This window comes from Prionailurus bengalensis, chromosome E4 (genome assembly GCF_016509475.1).
Source record: "Prionailurus bengalensis isolate Pbe53 chromosome E4, Fcat_Pben_1.1_paternal_pri, whole genome shotgun sequence".
Classification (NCBI taxonomy): Eukaryota; Metazoa; Chordata; class Mammalia; order Carnivora; family Felidae; genus Prionailurus; species Prionailurus bengalensis.
Genome location: NC_057360.1, coordinates 40,368,793 through 40,394,208, shown reverse-complemented (window position 1 = coordinate 40,394,208; position 25,416 = coordinate 40,368,793). Strand labels below are relative to the sequence as shown.

General features: G+C 42.7%; 1 protein-coding gene across 1 annotated transcript; it reads right to left on the bottom strand.

Moving 5' to 3' along the window:
- Positions 1-3,837: 3,837 nt before the first annotated feature.
- TIMM17A (translocase of inner mitochondrial membrane 17A) lies at positions 3,838-19,355 on the bottom strand. The gene is made up of 6 exons (XM_043567646.1): positions 19,254-19,355; positions 14,423-14,522; positions 14,241-14,304; positions 8,939-9,067; positions 7,976-8,086; positions 3,838-4,729 (listed from the first exon to the last, which is right to left on the bottom strand). The coding sequence occupies exons 1-6, from the start codon at positions 19,277-19,279 to the stop codon at positions 4,644-4,646; spliced, it is 516 nt and encodes a 171-aa protein (XP_043423581.1). The 5' UTR covers positions 19,280-19,355; the 3' UTR covers positions 3,838-4,643.
- Positions 19,356-25,416: the final 6,061 nt, after the last annotated feature.

Here is a 25,416-nt window from a genome sequence, read left to right as displayed (position 1 = left end):
AGGCTCGAACCCACGAACTGCAAGATCATGACCCGAGCCGAAGTCGGACGCTCAACCGACCGAGCCACCCAGGCGCCCCAGGATGAATCGATCTTAAATGCACCTTGGTAAATGAAAGAAACCAGACTCAAGACTACATATTGTATGGTTCCATTTCTCTGAAACTCTTGAAGATAAATCAGAGACAGAAAACATATCAGCAGTTACCACAAGTTGGAGGGAATGGTTGACAGCAGCATGAGAAAATTTGGGGGCTGATGTAACTGTTGTATGTCAGACTGTGGCAGTAGATACCTGTCTGTCTACCTTTGTCAAAATCCAAAGAACTGCTCATGACAAAGGGTGAATACCATGAATGTAAATTAAAAGAATCCACCAGGATATGAAAGATGGAATGCATAATGCAGCTAACGAGTGTCACTGTATTACCAATGAATCACATAACCACAGTGAAGAGGGTGGGTAAGAAAGAAGTGTACATAAATAGCTCTGGAAAATGTCTTCAGTAAATATTGGGCACTGAAAAGAATGGTGTATGAACACCGTACTCTAGTTGTCCAATTTGTTTCTCGCAGAGGGATGGTTTAGCAATGCTGAAATTACCTTATGTGTAACTAGCATTTAATAAGAAATTATTGTAGATAACAAGAGTCAGGTTTCTTGCTGTTAGAAGTACAGCTCAGGTCATGATCTCACATTCGTGAGCTGGAGCCTCATATAGCATGAGCTCAGGCCCCACACTGAGGGGGGGCAGTGCGGAGCCTGCTTGGGATTCTCGGTCTCCCTCTCTGCCCCTCCCCTGCATGCACTCCCCCCCCCCTCTCTCTCAAAATAAACTTAAAAAAAAAAAGTTTCAGACGACTTTTAAATTAGGTATAGATGTATCTACTTATAACTTATTCGTTCACTCTACTTATCGAATACCTATTATAAAATATATTCTTGACCTCAAGAAATTCAGTATCAGCATCTACAGGGACTCAATCTGGCTTCTCCTGTGCTGTGTTGTAGACCTGTCTTTCTTATAATTACTCTATTCTGCCATTGTAGCAAGGAAGCAGCCACAGACAGTACACGTATGAAAGGAGGTGGCTGCGTTCCAGTGAGTTATTTACAAACACAGGCTGTGTGTGTTGCTTGCTGATCTATGATTAGAAGAGAATTTGGACAGTTTTAACTAAAACTAACATACCACAGGGTGGAGCTATTACCATGCTTTTATACTTTGCAGACATTTCATATATGAAAACAGATGTACTTTCAATAGTAGATGCAGCTGTACCCCCACGCCATCCAATAGTTTCTGACTCAGAAAGTATTACATGCCAATTTCACACCAAGTGTCAGATACTAAGTGAAAAAGGGAGAAGCAGACGGGATCTTTCGGATGGGCATTTTAACCTTGAAACTGAGGAACTCACTTCATTATTCTAGGAAAAGACTAGGGAAAACGCCCTCTGTTTGTTTCTCCAATTATTGATTCTGATAATTAAAACGATTTGGTTAACTTTTATTCTGGGCTCTACTTTAGTATACCAAAATTAGTTTTAGAATATTTACTACAAACTTCAAGTCCGTATTTTAAGAAGATATTTATTAAAATCTAAGCCACTTAATTTTTTATTTGCTAAACTTGAAAAAACTTAATAGAACCCAGGTGGTAGGTATATGAGTGTTCCCGGTAAAGCTCCCCTGACAATCTCTTCCTGCTATACTGGGTGTGACAACAGATAAGGAAAGGAGACCTGGCTCAGTCCAAGCACTTTCCAAGTAGGCTGCAGAGAACGCACCTGAGCTGAGTCTTTAAAAACTACCAGGAATGAGCCAGCAAAATAAGAGGCAGGCAGGCAGAGGAAACAGCACAGAAGCTCTTGGGTTGTGATAAAACAACCTGTGCCAGGAACACCACAGATGCTCTGTAGGGTTTCAAGCAGAAAAAAAAAGGAATAAAGTTTGTTTTCCCCCTTTTACACTTTCTTCCTCTAGGCCTCATCATCTCTACAGAAGTTTGAACCACTGCCCTAAAGCTAAGCTCAACCATTAAGGGTAGAAAGCCTTTGCACAAGAGCAAAGCCTCTCCTAACTGCAAGATACAAAGAGTAAGAAGGGTATCAACCAACTAGGAGAGAGGCAGGAAGCCTGGGAAACATACTGGCAAGGTTTTATTCTATCTAGGATCCTGCATATGGTGGAATCAAATTTAAAGTTCTTCAAAAAGAATCGGATTTCCATCTTTTTCAAATTTTTTTCTCTTTTACCCCACTCCTAATTCCAGAAAATTCATTTGTAACCAAGGATTGCTTCAGATATGCTGAGTCGGAAGACACCCGTGTTAACCAATAAAATGGCAAAAACACACTAACATCCCATATACACAATCTTCAAAGAAAAAGAACTCTCAAGAAAGGAACTTACTTTCCAAACTGATAGACCATTTAAGGAATTTAGGAGACCTTGAGAATTGTACACAATTCAACATGTTCTCAGCTTTGAATTGCTCTTCTGATAGATATCTCCTTGTACTTATGACTTTAGGCTTAAGAGCTACAGACTTAAAAACAAATCTCCAAAAAGATACACAAAAGGCCAACAAGCACGTTACCACTTGTCATTAAGAGTATGTAAATCAAAACAGGATATAATTTTTTAAAAAGGAAAATAAGTGACACCTGGGTGGATCAGTTGGTTAAGCAGCCGACTCTTGATTTTGGTTTAGGTCATGATTTCACCATTTCTGGGGTTCAAGCCCTGAATCAGGCTCTGCGCTGACAGTGCGAAGCCTGTTAGGGATTCTCTCTCTCTCTCTCCCTCTCTCTGCCCCTCTCTGCCCCTCCCCTGCTCAAGTGCACATGCTGTCTCTCAAAAAGTAAATGGATAAACTTTTTAAAAATTAAAAAATAAAGAAAAATAAATGTTGGCAAGGATGTGGAGAAATTGGAACCCTTGTGCATTGTTGGTGGGAACACAAAATGGTGTAGCTGCTGTGAAAAAGTTTGGTGGTTCCTCACAAAATTAAACCTAAAACTACCACATGCCCCAGTAATCCACTCCTAGGTATATATCCTAAAGAACTTTAAGCAGGGACTAACCCATGTTCATAGCAGCATTATTCACAGTAGTCAAAAGGTAGAAGCCACTCAAGTGTCCGTCAATGGCGGAATAAATAAAATGTGGCATATACCTACAATGGAATATTAATCAGCCATCAAAAGAAATGAAATTTCGGTACATGCTACAACACAGACCTTTAAACACTATGCTAAATGAAATAAGATAAAGGATAAATGCTGTAGGATTCCACTTATAAGAGCTACCTGGTAGGCAAATTCAGAGACAGGAAGTAGAATTGTGGTTATCAGGGCCTAGGGGTGGGTTTGGGGAGGGGAAATGGGAAGTTATTGTTCAATGGATACAAAGTTTGTGTTGGTAATCATGAAAAAGCTTTGGATATACATAATTGTGATGATTACACCAATACTGCACTGTATTTAAATGCCCGTGAGCCCGTGAACTCTACACTTACAAATGGTTAAACTGATACACAATATTTTATGTATATCTTACCAAACATAAAAAAGATCAAACTACAATTAGCAATTAAATGCTTACTATGCGTATGGCACTGGGCTAAAAGAGAAATGTGTGTTCACTCCATCCACACGGATTTGTTCCCCATTTCACGCAGATGAACAGCCTCATGCCTTCTGTAAGGCCACATGTCATTTCCAATACAAGCAGTAAAATGGCCTATTCTGAAATGCTAACCCATTTTCCAGACCCAATCAGACCCCAAAATACACCCTTTATGAAGACTGGCTTCAGGGGACTTGAGACACATTAAAATCAGCATATATTTTATTTTCAAGCACATAATAAACACTTTTCCAGTGCTACTATAGCCCCCATGGATTCTTTTCATATAGAATTGGAAGGAAGTTGTTTCTGGTGAGGTTGCTGATGATCAAAAATCAAGACACAGGAGCCTCAAAGGTAAAAAGAGTTTTACATCCGACATCCTCAAAACCAAGAAATAACATTTTCACTTTCAAAGTAGAGGATATTTTACCTCAGCCTTCAAAGCAGAAAGTATTTACTGTGAGATGATCCATGTTAACTCTGTGTAATTCTTCTCATACATCATTTGCTTCAAGTGACATGAGAGCCTCACTATAAAACATGCAATTTTCAATGTACTTTTCAATATTTGAAGTATTCGAGGATGGAAAGTAGAACTCTACGTCTTAAAAGAGCGAGCAAGTTCCAGCAGTTTTTTTATTGTTTGACTGACAAAACACACAAAACCAGGCAGAGAGGTCCCCAAGGAAATGATGGTCATGCTTCATTGTTGTTTGCCCTTTGGTCCTTCATCTTCTAAGCATTTGTTATATTTTCTTTTAAAGATATTAGACATTTATTTTATCACAAATGCAATCCAAGTGTGAATAAATAAATGTATTATCTTTTCACATCTGCCCCCACCCCCCCATGTTCCTTTAAATAGAAAAAAGAGCTAAGTGTCTCTTCAAAGCCTATTTGGCCATAGCTGTCCCACCTATGGTTTTAAAAGCAGACCATAACTTATCTTCTGAAATTCCTTCTTGAACTACAGCTCATTCTGGTAAAGAAATCCTGGGAAAGAAGTCCTATTGATATTGTCGATAGTCTCCAAAAGGTGAGGATGATAACTGGGCTGAAGGCAACTGAGAGGGGTCTTCAGCAAACTGAGGACCTGCGATTAAGAAAGAAAAGAATCTTAAAAACCACCTGAATATTACACAATTAAAAAGAACAAGTGTTTGTAGACAGTAAATCGCTCAACTCAATAAAAATAAGGTGCTACCTTAGAGCGGTCATCTGAATTTCTGCTGCCTAATTCTCATGAGAGTGCCTCCAAATTTGGTATAACATGACAGACTGGCTTCCCTTATGTTCCAGAATGAACAGCTCTCAACTGCTATGCCAGGAAAGTCAGATGGATTAATTATAGCAAGAAGTGAATTCAAGTTTTTTTTTAGTGTTTATTTATTTTTGAGAGAGACAGAGCGTGAGTGGGGGAGGGGCAGAGAGAGAGGGAGACACAGAATCCGAAGCAGGCTCCAGGCTCCGAACTGCCAGCACAGAGCCCGATGTGGGGCTCAAATCCACGGACTGCGAGATCATGACCTGAGCCTAAGTTGGATGCTCAACCAACTGAACTACCCAGGTGCCCCAAAAGGTAAATTCAAGTTTTTACAGCAATTGCTGTAACAAGCTGCTATAAAGATTGGAAGAATTTCACACCTCTTGACATACTTTTCAGTAGCTATTTAAAATTATTTTCACGGGGCGCCTGGGTGGCGCAGTCGGTTAAGCGTCTGACTTCAGCCAGGTCACGATCTCGTGGTCCGTGGGTTCGAGCCCCGCGTCAGGCTCTGGGCTGATGGCTCAGAGCCTGGAGCCTCTTTCCGATTCTGTGTCTCCCTCTCTCTCTGCCCCTCCCCCATTCATGCTCTGTCTCTCTCTGTCCCAAAAATAAATAAAAACGTTGGAAAAAAAAAATTAAAATTATTTTCACTAATTTAAGTATCTTCGTCATGTTTTAAGAGAACTCAGTGATCCAATTTATATACCCAATGAAATAGAGAATGAGTTCTGGAATGGGAAGACATTCCCTAGCTTGTTGTAGATCAAAGTTTTGTAATATTTTATTTCTGAGAGAAAGAGAGAGAGCAAGGGAGAGGCAGAGACAGAGGGAGATACAGAATCCGAAGCAGGCTCCAGGCTCTGTCAGCACAGAGCCCAACGCAGAGCTTGAATCTGCAAACCAAGATATCATGACCTGAGCCAAAGTCATACAATTAGTCGACTGAGCCACCCAAGTGCTCCAGGTCTTGTAATATTTTAGTTTTCAAAGGATGGGAGGGGACCTATGAACTAAGAAAAAAATGTGGTTCTTAAAAAAAAAAAAAAAAAAAAAAAAAAAGACTTTTATGGGAATAATTACAATTATTTTTTTCAGGGAAACTGAGACCAAAAAGTAACTACAAAGAAGAGAGAAAGAGAGCAGTGGTAAAATTCCCTGAAGCTTTTCAATGCTTCAATCCAATGATATATATTTATTTTTCACTGTAAAGGCATTCTCTGTTCATTTCAGAGAACTAGAGAAGATATTGGGTGAAACAGGTAAACCAAAGGTAACCATTATTAGAGTTTTATCTAATTTTGGTCACTGTTTTAAAAACTTGTTCATGTAAGTTAATTGGAAAAATATGCTTAACTCTTCCTTCAGAGATTCCTCTCCCCAGCACAGCTTTTCAGAAACACATCTCCTGTCTCAAGTAAAATGCACTTCTTTCGTTTTCAACGTTTATTTATTTTTGGGACAGAGAGAGACAGAGCATGAACGGGGGAGGGGCAGAGAGAGAGGGAAACACAGAATCGGAAACAGGCTCCAGGCTCTGAGCCATCAGCCCAGAGTCTGACGCGGGGCTCGAACTCACGGACCGCGAGATCGTGACCTGGCTGAAGTCGGACGCTTAACCGACTGCGCCACCCAGGCGCCCCAAAATGCACTTCTTTTGAAGATCTCTTCTGAGGAAAAAAGCCTGAAGCAAAGTAACCAAGATTAATTCCTATAAGACAATGTAACATGGGGCACTTGGCTGGCTCAGTCGGTAGAGTATGTGACTCGTGATCTCGGGGTCATGAATTCAAGCCCCGTGTTGGGTGAAGAACCTACTTTAAAAAAAAAAAAAAAAAAAAAGGCAGTGTAACTAATGTTTTTGTTATATCAATCTCTGAATTTCTGAAAAAATGAAAATTTTCTGATGTTTTATGTGAAGCCTTTCACATTAACGTAGGTAAAAACAAACTACGAAGCAAAATTAGAAAGTGCTTATCCTAACAGAGTACTAACTCAGAAGTAATGATGAAAAACCAGAAACAGAAGGTGACAGTCCAGGAGGTCCCCAGATCATCCTTGGCATCTACGGAGCAGTGTGCTTGACACTTGTGCCAAAAAGACACTGAATCTCTTGCTAGGCGCCTGAGGGAAATCAAATCAAACTGGGAGCTATGATCTATTCCTAACTCTATGCTGAATCTTTTCCAAGCTCCAAAAATAATTTTCAACATGTGTTGCTCTTCTGCATATTTCCTTCCCCAAATGCCAGGTCAAATTTTTCCGACTAAAATCCTCACAATTATCTCTCTGCTTCCTTCCAATGTCAAGGAATATTGCCCCTTTACAGACAAAGGGAATGCTGGCCCTTTACAGACAAATGAAGTTTTCTGCAGTTGTAAGAAAGTGCACAATTTAACAGCTAAGCAGATATTCCGTGACCGTGTAACGATCACTTAACCCATAATTTAACTTTTCCCCATACACCATGTAAGAACAATTAGCAACAAATTACTTTACCAACTTTTCAAAAAAAATTTCCCTGCCAACCCTCAAGTGGCCCTCCCAAACACAGCCACTTTCTACCACTATATTTCATTCTCTTCACAGCAAGCAACACAATCAAATCTCATTTATCTGTTAATGTGTTAGTGTGTCTTCTCCCTCCAGAATGTAAGTCCTTGTTCATCACTATATCCCAGCATCTAGAACAGGGCATGGCACATACACATACAGTAAGAGGTTGTCGACTGTCATTATTGTTAATACATCTGCAAGGACATTTCTTCAAGCATAAAACGACTTGGCAATTTCTTAGAATAAGCACACGAACACTGACAAAAACTGAGAACTGTAAGAAAAATCAACAGCAAACCATCTCAGTAAAGCATTTTGGTGACTGTGGTTAAACACAATAACTATATCCACATCTACCTTTTCAAATGCAACCAGGGCCTAGTATCATAATCTTCGTGAACCATGGCAAATGTAGAAATCACAAACTAACACATCTTAGCAGACAAGATAGGTTCTCTCTCAACATCAGGAGACCATTCCAGTGTTTGAGCTATGGTTGTAAGCAGAAAGAAGACTCACCATTGGGAAATTGTGCAGAGGCAAATCTTGTCAATAAGATACCAGCTCCTTCAATTAAAGCTAGGAGAATGCCACCCATCGCGGCTGACCCAACCATGGCCACTGGTCCATCTGAATATTAATAACAAAGAGATTGCTTTAATAGAAATTAATAACAAAGAGATTGTTATTAATAGAGATTAATAACAAAGAGATTGCTTTAATAGAAATCTACTTTAATATAAGATATAGTAAAGGAAAGAGCTGTCCAAATGGCTACATGCTACCCTCCCTCCCCACCTTTTTTCTCGCTAAGACCAAATGTCAACAAACTAAGGCCCACAGATCAAATCCAGCTCACTGCCTGTTTATATAAAGTTGTATTGGTACAGTCATGCTCATTCATTTACATATAGTCTATGGTCGCTTTCATGTTACAATCACAGAGCTGAGTATCCGTTGACAAAGACCTAAAATATTTACCATCCGGCCCTTTACAGAAAAGGTCTGCTGATCCCTGGCCTAAACAACTAACCCCCCATAAATTCTGAGTTGCTTTCTGTTCCAAAGATCCAAAGACGGTTCTAAACTCATTATTCCTAACAATGCTATGTGGCAGGTATGATTATTAACTCTAGAGTCCCGATGAGGAAACTATGGCACAAAAAGTTTAGCAAACTGCCTAGTCACACAGTAGTAAATGGCAGAATTGGAACTTGAAATGCTCTTAACCACTGTATAGGTCAGAACTCCACACTCTCTCATTCTCAAATATTCCAAATAAATAGATATTCCTATTCCCAACCCCCCTCCCCATGTCACCATATACATTCATGCTATTCTAAACTACTCGATGCTTGGTTTTATGTATTACCAATGTCATTAAATTAAGATAGACAAGGTTTTCCAAAAAGTCTTGCTTCTACTAGTGTGTCTATAATGATTGGTTACTTTCCCCCCCCCTTTTTAATAATGATTGCTTACTTCTTGCTGCCAGTATGGCTCCTGTTAAGGCACCACTTGTGATGGAGTTCCAGGGATCTTCTTTTCCTCTGACTTGAACCATACTGCAGTCAATCATGGAAAATAAACCACCCCAAACTGCAAAACTACCTATTTTATTAAAAAAAAAACAAACAAAAATTTCACTTTTCATCTTATATTTAAAATATTACAGCCAAAATAACTTTAACAATACTATATTCTTAAAACTCTCACACTCTAAACTAATACATGCAAACACAAGTTTGGATAAGCACTGAACAAAACGCAGAATACTTATCTTTTTAATAAAGCTTGGGTTGTATTTTATCTGCTGGAAAATTAGCAATGGCCCAAAGCCTAAAAGAAATAAGCAGGCCTAGAAGAGTCAGGCTAAACACATTCAAATCTCTCTGTATCTCTGTTCAAAAGGCAATAAACACAACAAAGCCACACTGTTTCTTCCTTTTTTTATTTTTATACCTCTACATTACCTCTATTTTTTTCTTTCATTAAGTGTCACTGAGCATATATACACTCTATGAAATCGCCAATGGGGATACTAAAGAAATCCAGCTGTCCTGGAATGTATTATAGGTGTAAGCCAATACATGCTAAAGTGGCTCATGACTGATACAAATAGTTAGAATTGTGGAACATCAAGGGGAGAGAAATTATCTTTCCCCTCTCCTTCTATTCCTCAACCATGAAACTAAAACCAACACTAAATCAAGTTACTTCGCACTTAAACTCTCCTAAACTCAATAACCATTTTGTCAAATAGAAAACAAACACCCACACATACACATACACAAGCACACACAAAATGTAGAAAGACAACACTAAAATTTTAACTGTCGGCATCTCAGGGTGACATAGCACATGACTTAGTTTCTTTGTGCTTGCTTTACTATCCAAATCTTCTAAAATGAGCACACATGACTTATACATATTAAGAGTTGTTACATTTATCATGATTAAAGAAGAAAAACTGCCCCAAAGAGCTCTAGTCACTTTATTCTTTATCCTCTGAAATCTCAAAGTAGTAGGGGTGTGTTAGTAAGGGCGATACACTGGGTTCCATCAAATGTCAGACCCAAATCATCACCAAAATCCTTTCCCAGTTTTCACATTATCTATCCACTAAATCTAGTAGATACAACCAGTTGAAGCATAGCATAAGCTCTCATTCTGGGTCCAATACTAGATATCATATACTATATAAAAATAAACTAGTTCTGTTTTCTAACTCAGTAATTCTATGCCCTGGGAGAGATCTGATGCCTAGGTATATTAGAACTGCTTCACTAAATTCCTCAAACAAGGCTCTCCCACTCCCTCAAAAGAGTGTGAAACTTGCCCATCCTCCAAGAATAACTGCCAGAGTAAGCTATGGTTACTGATGAGAATGGAGACATTGAGTCCAAGCAGGGCAAGGAGAATGTCCGCACAGATGGGTGGCCAAGGGTGAGGAGGCTGTCTGAACAGAGGGGTGGCCCAGTGTGAAGAGCCAGAGCCAAAGCAGTGTAAGGAAGGGTCCTCAAGGAAGGACAGCCAGGCATGGAGTTGAGTGTATCCTTGTGGAAGGGTGGCCTGATGTGGGGTGCCACAGCCCAAGCAGGACAAGGAGGGAGGTATTCATATAAAAAGAGAGAAGGTAAGAATAAATCCGGTGCAGCTGGATTGGAACTGAAGTATAAGTGTCATCTCATGACTTTCAACATGTATGTACAGATATAAATTTGGGTTTGTATATTTATATCATGGTTAGTGTGTATTCACATATACACACATACATCCCCAAGCTCTATTATAAAGAGGGCCTGGGAACAGCAACGCCCCAATAGCGATGATACACTTTGTGTCCAGATTTTGGCTTCTAAATACCATTCTCAATTAAACAGAGCCAGAGCTATGTGGAGAAATGGCTGACTTCATGGATAGAGCAGGGTAAGTATACGATGAACCTGGAGTATCTTATTCCAAAATGCAAAAGATGCTTTAAGAATAATAGGGATGTGTTAAAAGTCCCCCATGAAATTTCCCCTATGAAAATATAAGACTCTTCAGGATACAATTGTGATTTTCCATGTTGTCTGTCCCTTGGATTTTGACTGGAAAAGCTCAGCAAATGCTCACTGAATTAAATTGAAAATGTTATCCCAGTATTAAAAAAAAATTTTTTTTAATGTTTATTCATTTTTGAGAAAGAGACAGAGCGCGAGTGGGGGAGGGGCAGAGAGAGAGAGAGAGAGAGAGAGAGAGAGAGAGAGAGACAGACAGACAGACAGAATCTGAAGCAGACTCCAGGCTTTGAGCTATCAGCACAGAGTCCAATGTGGGGCTTGAACTCACAAACCCTGAGATCATGACCTGAGCCCGAGTCAGTGGCTTAACTGACTGAGCAACCTAGGCACCCCTCATCCCAGTATTGTTAATTTAAAAAAAAAAAAATTTTTTTTTAATGTTTACTTATTTTGAGAGACAGACACAGAGTGTGAGAGGGAGTGGGGCAGAGAGAGAGGGATACACATAATTGGAAGCAGGCTTCAGGCTCCGAGCTATCACCATAGAGCCCGACGCGGGGCTCGAACTCACAAACCGCGAGATCATGACCTGAGCTGAAGTCGGCCACTTAATGGACTGAGCCACCCAGGCACCCCTTAATTTTTTTTTTAACCATTTATTCATTTTTGAGAGACAGAGCACGAGCAGGGGAAGGGCAGAGAGAGAGGGATACACAGAATTGGAAGCAGGCTCCAGGCTCCGAGCTATCAGCACAGAGCCCGACGTGGGGCTCGAACTCACAAACCGCGAGATCATGATCTGAGCTGAAGTCGGCCACTTAATGGACTGAGCCACCCAGGCACCCCTTAATTTTTTTTTTAACCATTTATTCACTTTTGAGAGACAGAGCACGAGCAGGGGAGGGGCAGAGAGGAAGACACAGAATCCGAAGCAGACTCTAGGTTCTGAGCTGTCAACACAGAGCCTGACATGGGGCCGGAACCTACAAACTGTGAGATCATCATGATCTGAGCCAAAGTCAGATGCTTAACCAACTGAGCCACCCAGGCACCCCTCATGCCAGTATTTTTAAAAAAGCAAGGCACCATAAAGATTTTTCAATAGCTTTCTTAAAAAACCAATCCCAAGGATTGAAATAAACAATCCCAATTCACTCATACCACAACTTACTCTTCCTCTATTTCACCCTGATTGTTTAATTTTAGAACACTTTTATTTTTTTATTTTTATTTTTTTTTTCAACCTTTATTTATTTTTGGGACAGAGAGAGACAGAGCATGAACGGGGGAGGGGCAGAGAGAGAGGGAGACACAGAATCGGAAACAGGCTCCAGGCTCTGAGCCATCAGCCCAGAGCCCGACGCAGGGTTCAAACTCACGGACCGCGAGATCGTGACCTGGCTGAAGTCGGACGCTTAACCGACTGCGCCACCCAGGCACCCCAGAACACTTTTAAAGTCACAGAAAAGTTGTGAAGATACAGAGTTCCCACATATCCCACATCCAGTTTCCCCAATTTTTTTTATTATTATTTATTTATTTAACGTTTATTCATTTTTGAGACAGAAAGACACAAAGCATGAACGGGGGAGGGTCAGAGAGAGGGAGACACAGAATCTGAAACAGGCTCCAGGCTCTGAGCTGTCAGCACAGAGCCCGACGTGGGGCTCGAACTCACAGACCGAGAGATCATGACCTGAGCCGAAGTCGGCCACTTAACCGACTGGGCCACCCAGGCACCCCTATTTTTTTTTTTTTAAGAGAGAGAGAGCGCTAGTGAGGGAGAGGGGCAGAGGGGGAGGGGGGGAGGGGGGCGGGGGGGAGAGGGGGAGAGAGAGGACTATTTCTTCTGATGCACAAAATTACTAAGGAATAATTAAAACGGGGGGGGGGGGGAGAGAGAGAGAAAGAGAGAAAGAGAGAGAATTTTAAGCAGTCTTGAGCCTGACACAGAGCTTGATCCCACGACCCTGGGATCATGACCTGAGCCAAAATCAAGAGTTGGACACTCAACCGACTGAGCCACCCAGGCCCCCCAGTTTCCCTAACTTCTAACATCTTACATTTCCCATGGTACATTTGCACAATTAATGACCCAATATCAATATATTATTAAAGTCCACACTTAATTCAGATTTCTTTAGTTTCCATGTCTTTTTTATGTTCCAGGATACCAAATTACATTTAATGGTCATGTCTCTTTAAGCTCCTCTTGGCTGTAACATTACCTGATTGTTTTTTCATTCACTGAAAAAGCATAATATGACAGAAGCAGCTCTTAAAACATATATAAAAACCTATATGACTTCTGCATATACTGGGAATTCAGGATCTGGTGTGTGCTTTAATACAACTTATCATTCTTGAACAACATGGTAACCATTAAAGGAAAGGAAAATGAGTAACTATTTACCTTCCAGAGGATATAATTATTTCATAGGAAAGAAAAAGATATACCATCACTTCAGCTCTCAGAGCTTTGATTCCCTCATCTGGAAAATGGGGATAATAATACTGACCTCATGTTATTGTGACGATTAAAATAATGCTGGGGAACCCTTAGCAGAGTGCTTGGCACACAGCAAGCACTCCATAAGTGGCAGCTCTTAGCTAGTCTTCCAAAGAAAAATTTGCTAAAAACAAAGACAGGACTATTTCTTCTGATGCACAAAATTACTAAGGAATGACTAAAAGTATTTAATTTTTTTCATGTGTTCTATATGGTCTCTCCAAACCAACTGTATCTTCGTATATGCATATAGTCTCTAAGTTTTTTTTATCTCTCTTCTCCCAACTTCTGAATAACCAAGTTTAAAAAGCGTAATGAATTCTTTTCAAATTTTGCAATGACCTCTGTGCAACATCCAAAGCCGAACCTTGGAGAGAAGCCTGATCAGCATCATCAGTTTGTCTCTCACGAAACGAGATCACTTTCTCTTCAGTTTTATATTACCCCAGAAGCTATCACTCTTGACACTCACAAACCGAAGCTTTAAACACACTGTCTTCCTTTTAGGTAAGAAGAAAAAAACAAAACCAAAATACCACTGAGCATTTGAAGGACAGAGACAAAATTTTCAAATGAATGGATACAGCAATTTCAGTTAACTTTCTGAATAAATCATAAATCAAGAAGAACTTATAGTAATTTCTAACAAGCTGTTACACTGAACGAAACTAACTGGTATAAGCTAAAAACGAAGAAAAAAAACCAGAGCTGCGTCTTTAAATGAACAAGGAAAGCTAGTATGAAGTACAAATGGAAAAATTCTGCTTACCTCCCAACTGTGGAGCCCTGGTTTTAATAGCTGTCAAACTCCCTCGTAGTCTGTGGTTTACTCCCTATAAAGAAGCAACCAAAAATACATTAGAAATACATTTCCAACCCACTGATAGGGCCACCGGCGATATTAGCGAACCCAGATTTCAAATGATAAAATAAGACCATTCACCCACTTACCACTGGAGAATTGCGAAAACCTTTGATTGCTTGAAAGATACCACCACCTATGGTACCCATCGTAAAGGCCCCACCACAATCATCCACAATTCGCCAAGGGCTAAGAATGGGAAAAAAAAACAAAAATAAAAAGATGACTGTATTTCTCATTCATAAACCATAAAACTTTCTTTGCTAACATACCAAGGGACACAACAGATTCCAATACAGGGCTTACTTCAACCAATAAAATAAACATGTAGACAAAGATAAAGGATTCTGAACATATTGGTATCTATTCAGCTCCAAGCCATAAGGAATGGAACTGGCTTTAACTCCCTAGTGTTAACAGCACTTAATTTTCACTTAATAATTACTGCATCTAAGTTGGGCGCTGTGCAAAAGTGAATGAGCAAATATTTAGGAAATTACATTATAATCAATGTTGATCCAATCTCCCAGGGACCAAAGTAAGCTCTCCAGCTGCAGTAAAATTTAAAGTTGAGACCCCCCAAAATGAAGATTCAATAGGGGCAGAGGGAGACAAATTTAAACATTCTTTAAAGTATGAAATTCTTTCCGGGTTTACTGAGTCCCAGTTAGCACCTGGAACTTTACTTTGTATCAGGTCCATTTACACACTGGAATACTCTAATCTCCAATAATTAGAGGTTAAATTTGTAAACTTAGCTTCCAAATGTAGCAACCTAACTTATACAACACAATGAAATCTGAATAATGTCATCAGTAGAACAAGAACTACTATTCTAGGAATTTGGCTTATAAAAAAGTCTGTGAATGAGTAAATTCATTATATATTTTTTAAGTTTATTGATTTATCCTGTGAGAGAGACAAAATCCCAAGCAGGCTCCACAGTGTCAGTGCGGAGCCTGACACGGGGCTCAAACCAACAAATCACAAGATCATGACCTGAACTGAAATCAAGAGTTGGACGCTTATTGGACTGAGCCACCCAGGTGCCCCTCACATGGCACATATTCCAATTGTCACAAGCAGGATGCTTGGGGGCCTTGCTACCCAAGGTTTGTTTTTGTGATCCTAAAAGCAAATTCAGCAACACCTGGAGTTTGTTAGACCTGCAGGCTCTCAACACCGTACCCAGTATCTACTGATTCAGTCTATGGTTCAACACAATGCCAAGGTGATCTGATTTCACTTTTTTTTTTAATTTTTTTTTTAACGTTTATTCATTTGTGAGACAGAGAGAGACAGAGCATGAACGGGGGAGGGTCAGAGAGAGAGGGAGACACAGAATCTGGAACAGGCTTCAGGCTCTGAGCAGTCAGCACAGAGCCCGACGCGGGGCTCGAACCCACATACCGCAAGATCGTGACCTGAGCCGAAGTCGGACGCCCAACCGACTGAGCCAGCCAGGCGCCCCAATCTGATTTCACTTTAACAGTTTAAGCAGTGCTTTGAAACTAAAAAGGACTGAGAAAATTTCTTTAGAATGGTAGAAACACTAAGAGGAAGTACAGAGAAAAGATAAAGGAGAATGAGTCAGTGGCTCCCTCTGAGTGGTGGGCCAGTAACTTTAAAAGATTTAGTCCAGGGGCACCTGGATGGCCCAGCTGGTTGAGCATCTGACTTTGGCTCAGGTCATGATCTCACAGTTCATGGGTTCTGTGCTGACACATGGGAGCCTGCTTCAGATTCTGTGTCTCCCTCTGTCTCTGGCCCTCCCCGCTCATGTTCATTCTCTCTCAAAAATAAATAAAAATTAAAAAAAAAAAAAAGATCTAGTCCAAATGATTTTATTAGTTGAGGATTAAAATAATCAGTAAAGAACAACAGGATTCAGATCAGAGAGCAGAGTATTCCAAGAGAGGATGTCCAAAACAAAGGCAAGATGGAAATGGTTTCTGGCTAAATCTGGCTAAATTCTGGCTAAATCAAAATGTTCTTGCAGAGAAGTGACAGGCTATACAAAAGGAAGATTGAAGCTAGACTCTAAAAGAATACAAATACTAGGGGCGCCTGGGTGGCTCAGTTGATTAAGCATCGGACTTTGGATTTTGGCTCAGGTCATGATCTCATGGTTCTTGAGTTTGAGCCCCGACTAGCTCCACACTCACAGCACAGAACCAGTTTAGGATTCTCTATGTCCCTTCTCCCAACCCACCCTGTTGCTCGCTCTCTCTCTCTCTCTCAAAAATAAATAAACTTTTTAAAAAATAATAAAAGAATGTAAATACAAATACAGGGAACAAGTAACAACACAATTAAGATTTCATTTGTTAAGTATTAACTATGTTGTAGGTGCCTTCAATGCAAATAAGACCTATGATTTTCAAAAAAGTTAGGTTATTTTCCTGTAGAATCTCTAATCTTAACTTTGCAGAAAAAGTATTCGTGTCTCCTCTTCATTTTACAGGTGAACAGAGTCTCAGACAGAGATTAAGTAAATTTCCCAATGTCATATACGTAACTAGTACAATTTAAATACAAAAATCTAGGGGCGCCTGGGTGGCTCGGTCGGTTGAGTGTCCGACTTCGGCTCAGGTCATGATCTCACAGTCCGTGAGTTCGAGCCCCGCGTCGGGCTCTGTGCTGACAGCTCAGAGCCTGGAGCCTGTTTCAGATTCTGTGTCTCCCTCTCTCTGTGACCCTCCCCCGTTCATGCTCTGTCTCTCTCTGTCTCAAAAATAAATAAAAACGTATAATAAAAAAAATTAAAAAAAAAATAAATAAATACAAAAATCTAGAACTTCAAAACTCTAAATCGTTTCCATTATATCATACAGACTATGGGTTTTTGAAACGACACCTATGATAAAAGAAGTACTTAGGATGATTAAGTCCATATGATGTATTAAAGTGGGCTGGAGGTAAGGAGAGCAATTAGGAAGGTATTGTAAAAGGCATAAGGATGCCGGTAAGATCGTGACAACAGGAATGGAAAGGCAGATTATGAAAGAATTCAGACTGCTTATGGTATGCCTGCTTGGAGGCTGGGTGGTGTGGAGGGAGGAAAAAGATGCTTATAGTTTGAGGGTGAATGACTTGAGAAAATGCTCTTATCAAACAGGGCAGTACAGAAGATCAGAGTAACTTTTCTTTAATGTTTACTTATTTTTGAGAGAGAGACAGAGCACGGACACGGGAGGGGCAGAGAGAGAAGACGACACAGAATCTGAAACAGGCTCCAGGCTCTGAGCTGTCATCAGAGGCGGACGCAGGGCTTAAACTCGTGAACTCCAAGATCATGACCTGAGTCAAAGTAGGATGCTTAACTGACTGAGCTATCTAGGTGCCCCAGATCAAAGTAGTTTTCACTACAAAACTAACCAGACAACTGACTCTATTGCTTCAGGACATATGTACTAAGAGAAAACAAAGGGACCACCTAATTGATTAGATAAAAATTCATTGTAACATCTTTAACTCAACAAGGTTAAAAAATATATCCAACAGCTGCTGATAACAGCAGTCTACAATGTGCTGAATTCAGCACATGTAAGCATGACTGAGGAAGAAGGATAATTACGTTTGGTAATTTTAAATTTTTTTGAGTTTACTTATTTATTTTGAGAGGGCGAGAGCGTGCAGGGGGGGCAGAAAGAGAGAGCGGGAGAGGGGGAGAGAGGGGGAGAGAGGGGGAGAGAGGGAGAGAGAGGGAGAGAGAGGGAGGGGGGGAGAGAGAGAGAGAGAGAGAGAGGGAGGGAGGGAGAATCCCACACAGGCTCCACAATGTCAGCCTGAGCAGGACACCGGGCTCAATCTCACCAACTGAAAGACCATGACCTGAGCCTAAGTCAAGAGTCAGATGCTTAACCAACTGAGGCACCCTGGCGCCCCTTGGTAATTTTAAAGAGCCAGGAGGTACTGAAACATATGTCCTGTATCCTAGTTGAGGGATTTAAAAAAAAAAAAAAGAAAGAAAGAAAAAGCACAAAGCAGGTAACATGGCTACTGCTGGCAAGAATAATATAAAGTCCTGGGCACCTTCACAAATTGAGGACACCTTGCCTTTTGCTCTCACACAATTAAACAGTTGATTAACCCAAATAACCAAGATTTGATTTCTCACTTAAGAACCACCCCCCCCCCAAGCCTTAAAGTTAGGCAACCTGAGACTTCTTACAGCAATTCTGCCGTTTTATGTGCCTGACTTACTCATGCTTTTACTCGTTTGAACCTATAAAGTGGTGAGCACAGAGACCTCATTCAAATACTGAATGAATACGTGAGTTTCTGTTCATGGCTTCTCAAAGAACACATGCTACTATCTCTATTTTCCAGATAATTCTTGTCCCCCTTGTCTACCAAGGGAGAATTCCAAGCACGAATACGAGGCCCCTGCCTAGAGGAGTTTATCCAGACCCTTTGGGTAAAATCTCTGTTCCACACATTTGAAATGCTTAGCCCTGCGGACACATCCCCCGATACAAATATTGCCTCCAGAATGGCACTCCCTCGGAGCCCTACTGTCCCTTCTTCAACACAGGAACTGATCAAAGCGTGGCACGGGGACGCGTCCAAGGTCACCTCAGCGTACAGGGGGGATTATTACTAACCCCGCACAAGGCGACCGCGTCCTGGGCTGGGAGCAGGTTCCCAGGCTCCCACTAGCCCAAGTCTGGACCTCCTCATCCAACGCAAGGTCACCAGAGTGCCAGGTTGGAGGCGGCGAGGCTGTCACATGCCGCCCAGGGAGCACAGGACTGAGAAGCCGACTGGCTGCTCAAGACGGTGCTGCTTACGGTGAACAAACCCACGCCGACAAGCCTGCGACTGAGGCCGGCCTGCACCTCAGGGGACTGGGCAGGGGAGAACGAGGACCGTGAGCAGAGGGGCAGGACTAAAAGCAAGGACAGCGGTAAAGCTCACCAAGGCTCTCTCGCGTACTCCTCCATCTTGACTCCACCGGCGCGAGTGATGCCGGGCAAGCTGGGCGGAGCCTGACCCTAGCGGCGGAAGTGATCGCGAGAGCAGGGCGTTAAAGTCTATGTGGATTGGTTCACCGTTTCCTCCCGCAACCAATGGGAGCCTGGACTTCAGGGGCAGCGTGAGGGCGGGGCAGCGGCGCGACGCGGCAGAGCTGGCCCCGCCCGGGTCCCCGAAAGCTGCTAGTCTTGGCTACGTAGACTGGCAGCAACCCAGTGGCGAGGAGTTCGAATTACCTGGTCACTGAAGGTTCCGAGGACTGAGCTGACCTGGCATTATTCCTTTAGGGTTCACCAAACTTCCTAAAAATATGTTTCTTTTTTCCTTTTTTTTTTTTTTTTTTTTTTAGTACTTTGGCTGCCAACTTGGGAATCAATGCTGGCTAATTCGCCATGGTGTGTGAAGCTTTTACAAACTACACGTAGCAGGAGCAGGATACGGGCAGACAGTGTCACAGTCCCTTATAGTCACAGTGCTTGGAATGTGATAGATGTTCGATAAATGTTTTTGAAATGAACTTATCTGGACCATCGTGAACTCTCCGACCGATTTGGGGCCCTCGATTTGAAGGGATAACGACAACAGAGCCTCTTCCGGGCCACCTTCCAAAAGATCACCAGAAGATGAGGGGTGTTTAGCCCAGAAAAGAGGAGCCCAAAAGCATGGGGACCCATCGACCTCTTTTATTTATTTATTTATTTATTTATTTTAACGTTTATTTCTTTTTGAGACAGAGAGAGACAGAGCATGAACGGGGGAGGGTCAGAGAGAGGGAGACACAGAATCTGAAACAGGCTCCAGGCTCCGAGCTGTCAGCACAGAGCCCGATGCAGGGCTCGAACTCACGGACCCCGAGATCATGACCTGAGCTGAAGTCCGCCGCTTAACCGACTGAGCCACCCAGGCGCCCCTTGTCGACCTCTTTTAGCTTACAGTTAACAAAACCTCAGTCATAGGATGTCTGTTAAAGGAGCTCTTCTCCATTCCCGACTTTTTTTGGAATGTGTGACTGTAATTAAGAACCTTTAAATCTAATTAATTGTGCAGACTGAAGAGAGAATGTAGGAGATGGACAACAAGAGGAAGACAGAGAGCAAGAATTTAACATTTAGTCAGTACCTCAGACCTGATGGGTATGAATATTTCAGTAACTAAAGATGTGCATTCTCATGGGGCAAAGATTTTTTTTTTCCCTGATCTCACCAAGACCCAAGTGAAATATTCCTTAGTTCTAGTTACCTCCCTTTGTTCTTATTACATATTCCTTATGCAGTCTTCTGAGTGTTATTTGGTTTCTGAATAGCTTTTCCTTTAAGAGAGAATCCCCTGGCCTGTGCTCACAACTGTTCTCGTCCACTTGATAGTTATATTGGTTTATGCATCTGCCTCTTGTGAGCTGGGTTCTTTTGAATCAAATCAATCAGCAGGAATGGTGATGATACTGAGTATGTGAGTTTACAGGCCGAGGGCCAGACTTGAGGCTGTGGTTACCCAGCTCACTTCATTCTAACAGTCCCTACCCGAAAGTCCCTTACTGTTCTGGGAGGCACCGCTCGGATGGACAGCGTGTGTTGTCAGACTTCTCACTCTTTTCTTTCTTTTCACTTCAACAGATAACAGGGTGTAAGAGGACAGTTTTGGCTGGGCAAGGCCTTGGACTTAGCCTTGGCTAGAGGGGGAAGATGTCACCCCTCCCTCAAAAATACCCATTTCCATCTGAGTGAAGAAACGTCCTGGAAGAGAACTAGGTATCCTAATCTCCTCCTAGTGAGTCCGAAAGAAATCTGAAGACCTGCCGTGGCCCTCACTGAAAGGATGGCCAAAGACATCGAGGAATGATAGAAGAAAGGAATGGGGGTCCTTGAGAGCAAAGTCACAATAAAGGTGAGGGGCGTTTGAGCTGGTGATCCAACACAGCAGGGTGTACTGGTGACAGCGCTCTGGGCCCCGCCAGAGACTGCTGCTGAAACCCCTGTGATCCAGGTCCTCTGGGTATTGCTTTGGGGAAAACAGCTCCGTGTATGAACTAAAAGAACTGTGACTCAGGGGACTGTTTTGCCGTGAGATTTCCCCACAAGGGGCAAGGAAGGGGAGACCAAGGTGAGGAACAAGGTGAAGAAAGGGAGATCATCCCTCGTGCCTCAGGGAGCCACCTGGATAGGTGAGCCCTATCAAGTAGCCACATCTGGCAGTGACACGGCTCTGAAGTAATTATCCACCCCTGCCACCTCCCACAATTCGCTTTTATTCATCTTCCATTCTTGTACAATTAGACCATTCTTGGGGGGAGGGGTCACTGAGAGAGCTACCATTGGGGAAAGATGAGCATTGAATAGATATCAAGGGTGCATAGGCAATGCTGAACCAAGAGAAAAACTAGAGGGATGATAACCCCAGTCAACTATAAGACCCTTACTCGGTGCTCAGGATTGTCCTTAGTGTTAGGATTAGGGTAGAGCGAGTACATAAAATATTGATATGGTTGCTACTCTCAGGGTCCTCAAAATGTACGTGGGAAGAAAGAACACACTCTTGAGAAATAGCTGGGTCAAAAGGACAAAATGCCAAAATGTGTGACATAGAATATGGTAAGTGCTAGAGGAAGTGAGAGGAGAGAGGGAGCCCTGGAGGCCTGAAGGTGATCACAAAATGTGCTTGACAATCTGGCACGTAAGCTACAGCCTGAAGTATGGTCAGATCTTGATCAGTGGAGAGGAGAAAGCCAGGCAGAGGGAATGACAGCAACAAAGGTGTGGGCAGGAAGGAACATGGTGGTGTCACTGGATGGGTTGCTGGTCCCATGGAGGAGTAGAGAGACTAAGGCAGGGGGCACCTGGGTGGTTCAGTCGGTTAAACGGCCAACCTTGGCTCAGATCATGATCTCATGGTTCGTGAGTTCAAGCTCTGCATTGGGCTCTCTGCTGTCAGCAAAGATCCTCTGTACCTCTCTCTACCCTCCTCCCCTGCTCATGCTTCTCTCTCCCTCTCTCTCAAAAATAAACATTAAAAAAAAGACTAAAGCAGCAAGAGCAAAGCTATATCAAATGATAAAGTTCTAGGGTAGTAGACATGGACAATGACTTGAGAAGCAAGACTGGAGAAGTAAGCTGTGTCAGGAGACGGTTATCTATATAGAAACTCTCATGTGTCTCCACATCCAAGTATTAAGAACTAAATTCTTTCAGGATGCCAGGGTGGCTCGGTTGGTTAAGCGTCCGACTTTGGCTCAGGTCATGATCTCACTGCTCGTGGATTTGAGCCCCACATCGGCCTCTGTGCTGACAGCTCAGAGCCTGCAGTCTGCTTCAGATTCTGTGTCTTCTCTCTCTGAGGCCCCTTCCCCACTTACGCTCTCTCTCTCTCTCTCTCTCTCAAAAATTAAGAAACATTAAATTTTTTTTTAAAAAAAGAACTAAATTCTTCCAGATTCTCTTTTCATGTTTGTAGAAGCCAATGTCCTTAGAAAGTTAGAGACAGGACTTTCTCTGGAGCAGATTTAATTATGGGAAAGTAAAGGCAGAGATGTCTCCCTTCCCTCCTTGGACCAGATTTGTTTCCCTTCCAGGGTAAAAAAAAAAAAAAGACTTATTAAAGTTTTATCTCCTGGGGCACCTGGGTGGTCAATTGGTTGAGTGTCTGACTTTGGCTCAGGTCAGGATCTCGAGGTTCGTGAGTTCAGGCCCTGTGACGGGCTCTGTGCTGACACCTCAGAGCCTGGGGCCTACTTCTGATTCTGTGCCTTCCTTTTTCTCTGCCCCTCTCCCACTCACGCTCTCTCTCTCTCTCTCTCTCTCTTTCTCAGAAATCAATAAACATTGAAAAAAATGTTTAAGTTTTATCTCCTTTATTAATATAGCTAAAGGAGTTCATTCTAGAGGGATACAATGAAGTCATAGGGTAAGCAGCAGGCCTGAAATAGCTTCTGTGGGGAGTGCACAAGAGACTAAACCACAAATGAGTAAAGGAACCAAGAATGCTTGTTTCCACACAGACCCAACTTATGGAGGAAGGGGGATAGACATTTTCAGACTCTTCCCGTCCCGGCCACTCACTACCTTCAAGGTTCCTGGACCTACATAGGTCGAGCTCCACTGAGCCAGAGGCTGTGGCAGTCCTAAAGAGTTTGGTCTGCCCAGGGGAGACAGGCCATGTCTCCAAACCCCCTAGCCCTGCCCGATCCAGTCACTGGGAAACTCAAATCGGCATGGACAAGTGAGGCTTGCACCACAGCTGACTCTCGGGTTTGGGATTGCTGTCTGTGACTGGCTCCTCTTTAGTGGGCAGAGAGGTTTTAGTCAGGGCGAGGGTGGGGGAGGCAGTCTTTTTCTCTTTCTGCCCCTTTTGCTCCCCCTTGCTCACCTTCCAGGAAGACATTAGTCTGGCCTGTGCGGTCTCAGAGCTCCCCTCTACCCACTACCACTCACCTCAGGAGTGCCGGGACAGGCCAGTGGCCTGCTTCTAGAGACAAAATCTGCTGCTTTAGAGAAACTTCCAGCTTCCCCCACCAGAGAAGAGAACCAATGTGATTATATATTGACTCACAATATACTTAGTGCAGACAATGTGTCTGATGCTATGTTATGCCCTTAGAGTACATTATCTTCTAAAAAAAATTTTTTTTTATTTTATATTTGAGAGAGAGAGAGAGAGATGGAGACAGAATCCGAAGCAGGCTCCAGGCTGTCAGCACAGAGCCCAACGTAGGGTTCAAACCTACGAGCAGTGAGATCATGACCTGAGCCGAAGTCAGATGCCCAACCAACTGAGCCACCCAGGTGCCCCGTGCGTTATCTTATTTAATCTACTTAATAATTCCATAACCCTCTGCAGTAGCTACTTTTTTTTCTTTAGGTGGGTACTTTTAATGTCCTCGTTTTCCATCTAAGGCTGAGAGAGGTTAAAAACTTACTCAAGGTCACACATCTTAGATCTGAGCCCAGGTCATTTGACTCCAGAGCCTGTGGTCTTATCTGCTATACTATACTGCCTGTCACTGTATGTTCCTGAAAATGTGACTTTAGTGGGGTCATCCAGTCTAGTTAAAGAACCACCCTAAGCATTAGTTAAATTGGTTCTGGTTCCCTATTCCCACCACCACCACATATTTGGCTAGAGCTTAAGGTCTCTCTTTCTTCCTTTCTCTCCCCCCGGTTCTAGCATAACAGCAAATGTTTCTCTGGGGAGTAGGCTGTGTCAGAATCCCATGACACTCAAGGTGTGTTTGTTTCAGGTGGAAGTGGATTCTGAGCTTGGATAATCTTGCCCCCTACAGAGTAAGTGGGCAGTGGTCCTTCACTGCAGGCGCTGGAGGAGACTGGACTCCTGGGCTCTGGGTTCCCAACTCTTCCAGATCCCTCTGTGATACTTTTCAAGGGAAGGTTTTCAGAGTCTGTGAGCCCACAGTCCCTGGGACTCTAGGGAGCAAAAAATCTCAGACCGGATCATATCAGAAGAGCCAGCTGTTTGGAATTGTGGGACCCGAGGCAGAGAAGGTGCAGGGGTTTATGTGCAGAAACTTTGGTTAGGAGGCCACGAGTCCTGACTTAAATTTTGGAAGCTGTGGATCTGTTTTTTGAGTGTGTTCCTCAAGCAGAGACCACTGGACCCAGAGGGAAGGTCACCGAAACCAGATGGTACAAAGGCTACCCCTGGGGCTGAAGGTGGTTTTTGATTCAGGCCCTGGCTGCTCTTTGGGAGAAGTGAACATTATTGGCCAAAAGCCTAAGAAAGAAGAATCGTTGGAGGCTGGAAAGAGAGCTGCTTTTAGTGAACTGGGGCCTGGGAGACTAGAGGTTGGCCAAGGTGGCTCCAGAGCCAGGGATCCCAGAAGACGATGCCTCTTCTAGAAAGCCCCTGCTGGGCAAGAGTGAGAGTGAAGACTGAGTGACCCAAGGCGAGACAGGAGTAGGGGTGGGTTGGGGGTTGGCAGGTGCAGGAAGTGTCCTTTCCATGAGCATATCAAAGGAAAGCCCACCTCAGGCTAGCTCAAGTCCTTTGTTATGCCCTCTGGGATGCCCCCCTGACTTCTCCCTGCAAAATTGCTGCAGCTTCTGTTGGGTTCTTAACAACTGCTTCCACCTGTCTTGCTTCACTTTGCCTTACAGTA

Excerpts from the sequence above, each read along its gene's own strand:
- TIMM17A (XM_043567646.1), bottom strand. The coding sequence starts at position 19,279 with ATGGAGGAGTACGCGAGAGAGCCTTG. Across the intron at positions 14,305-14,422 it reads GTTTTCGCAATTCTCCAGTG|GGAGTAAACCACAGACTACG; the intron begins GTAAGTGGGTGA and ends GCTTCTTTATAG. Across the intron at positions 4,730-7,975 it reads CTCTGCACAATTTCCCAATG|GTCCTCAGTTTGCTGAAGAC; the intron begins GTGAGTCTTCTT and ends TCTTAATCGCAG.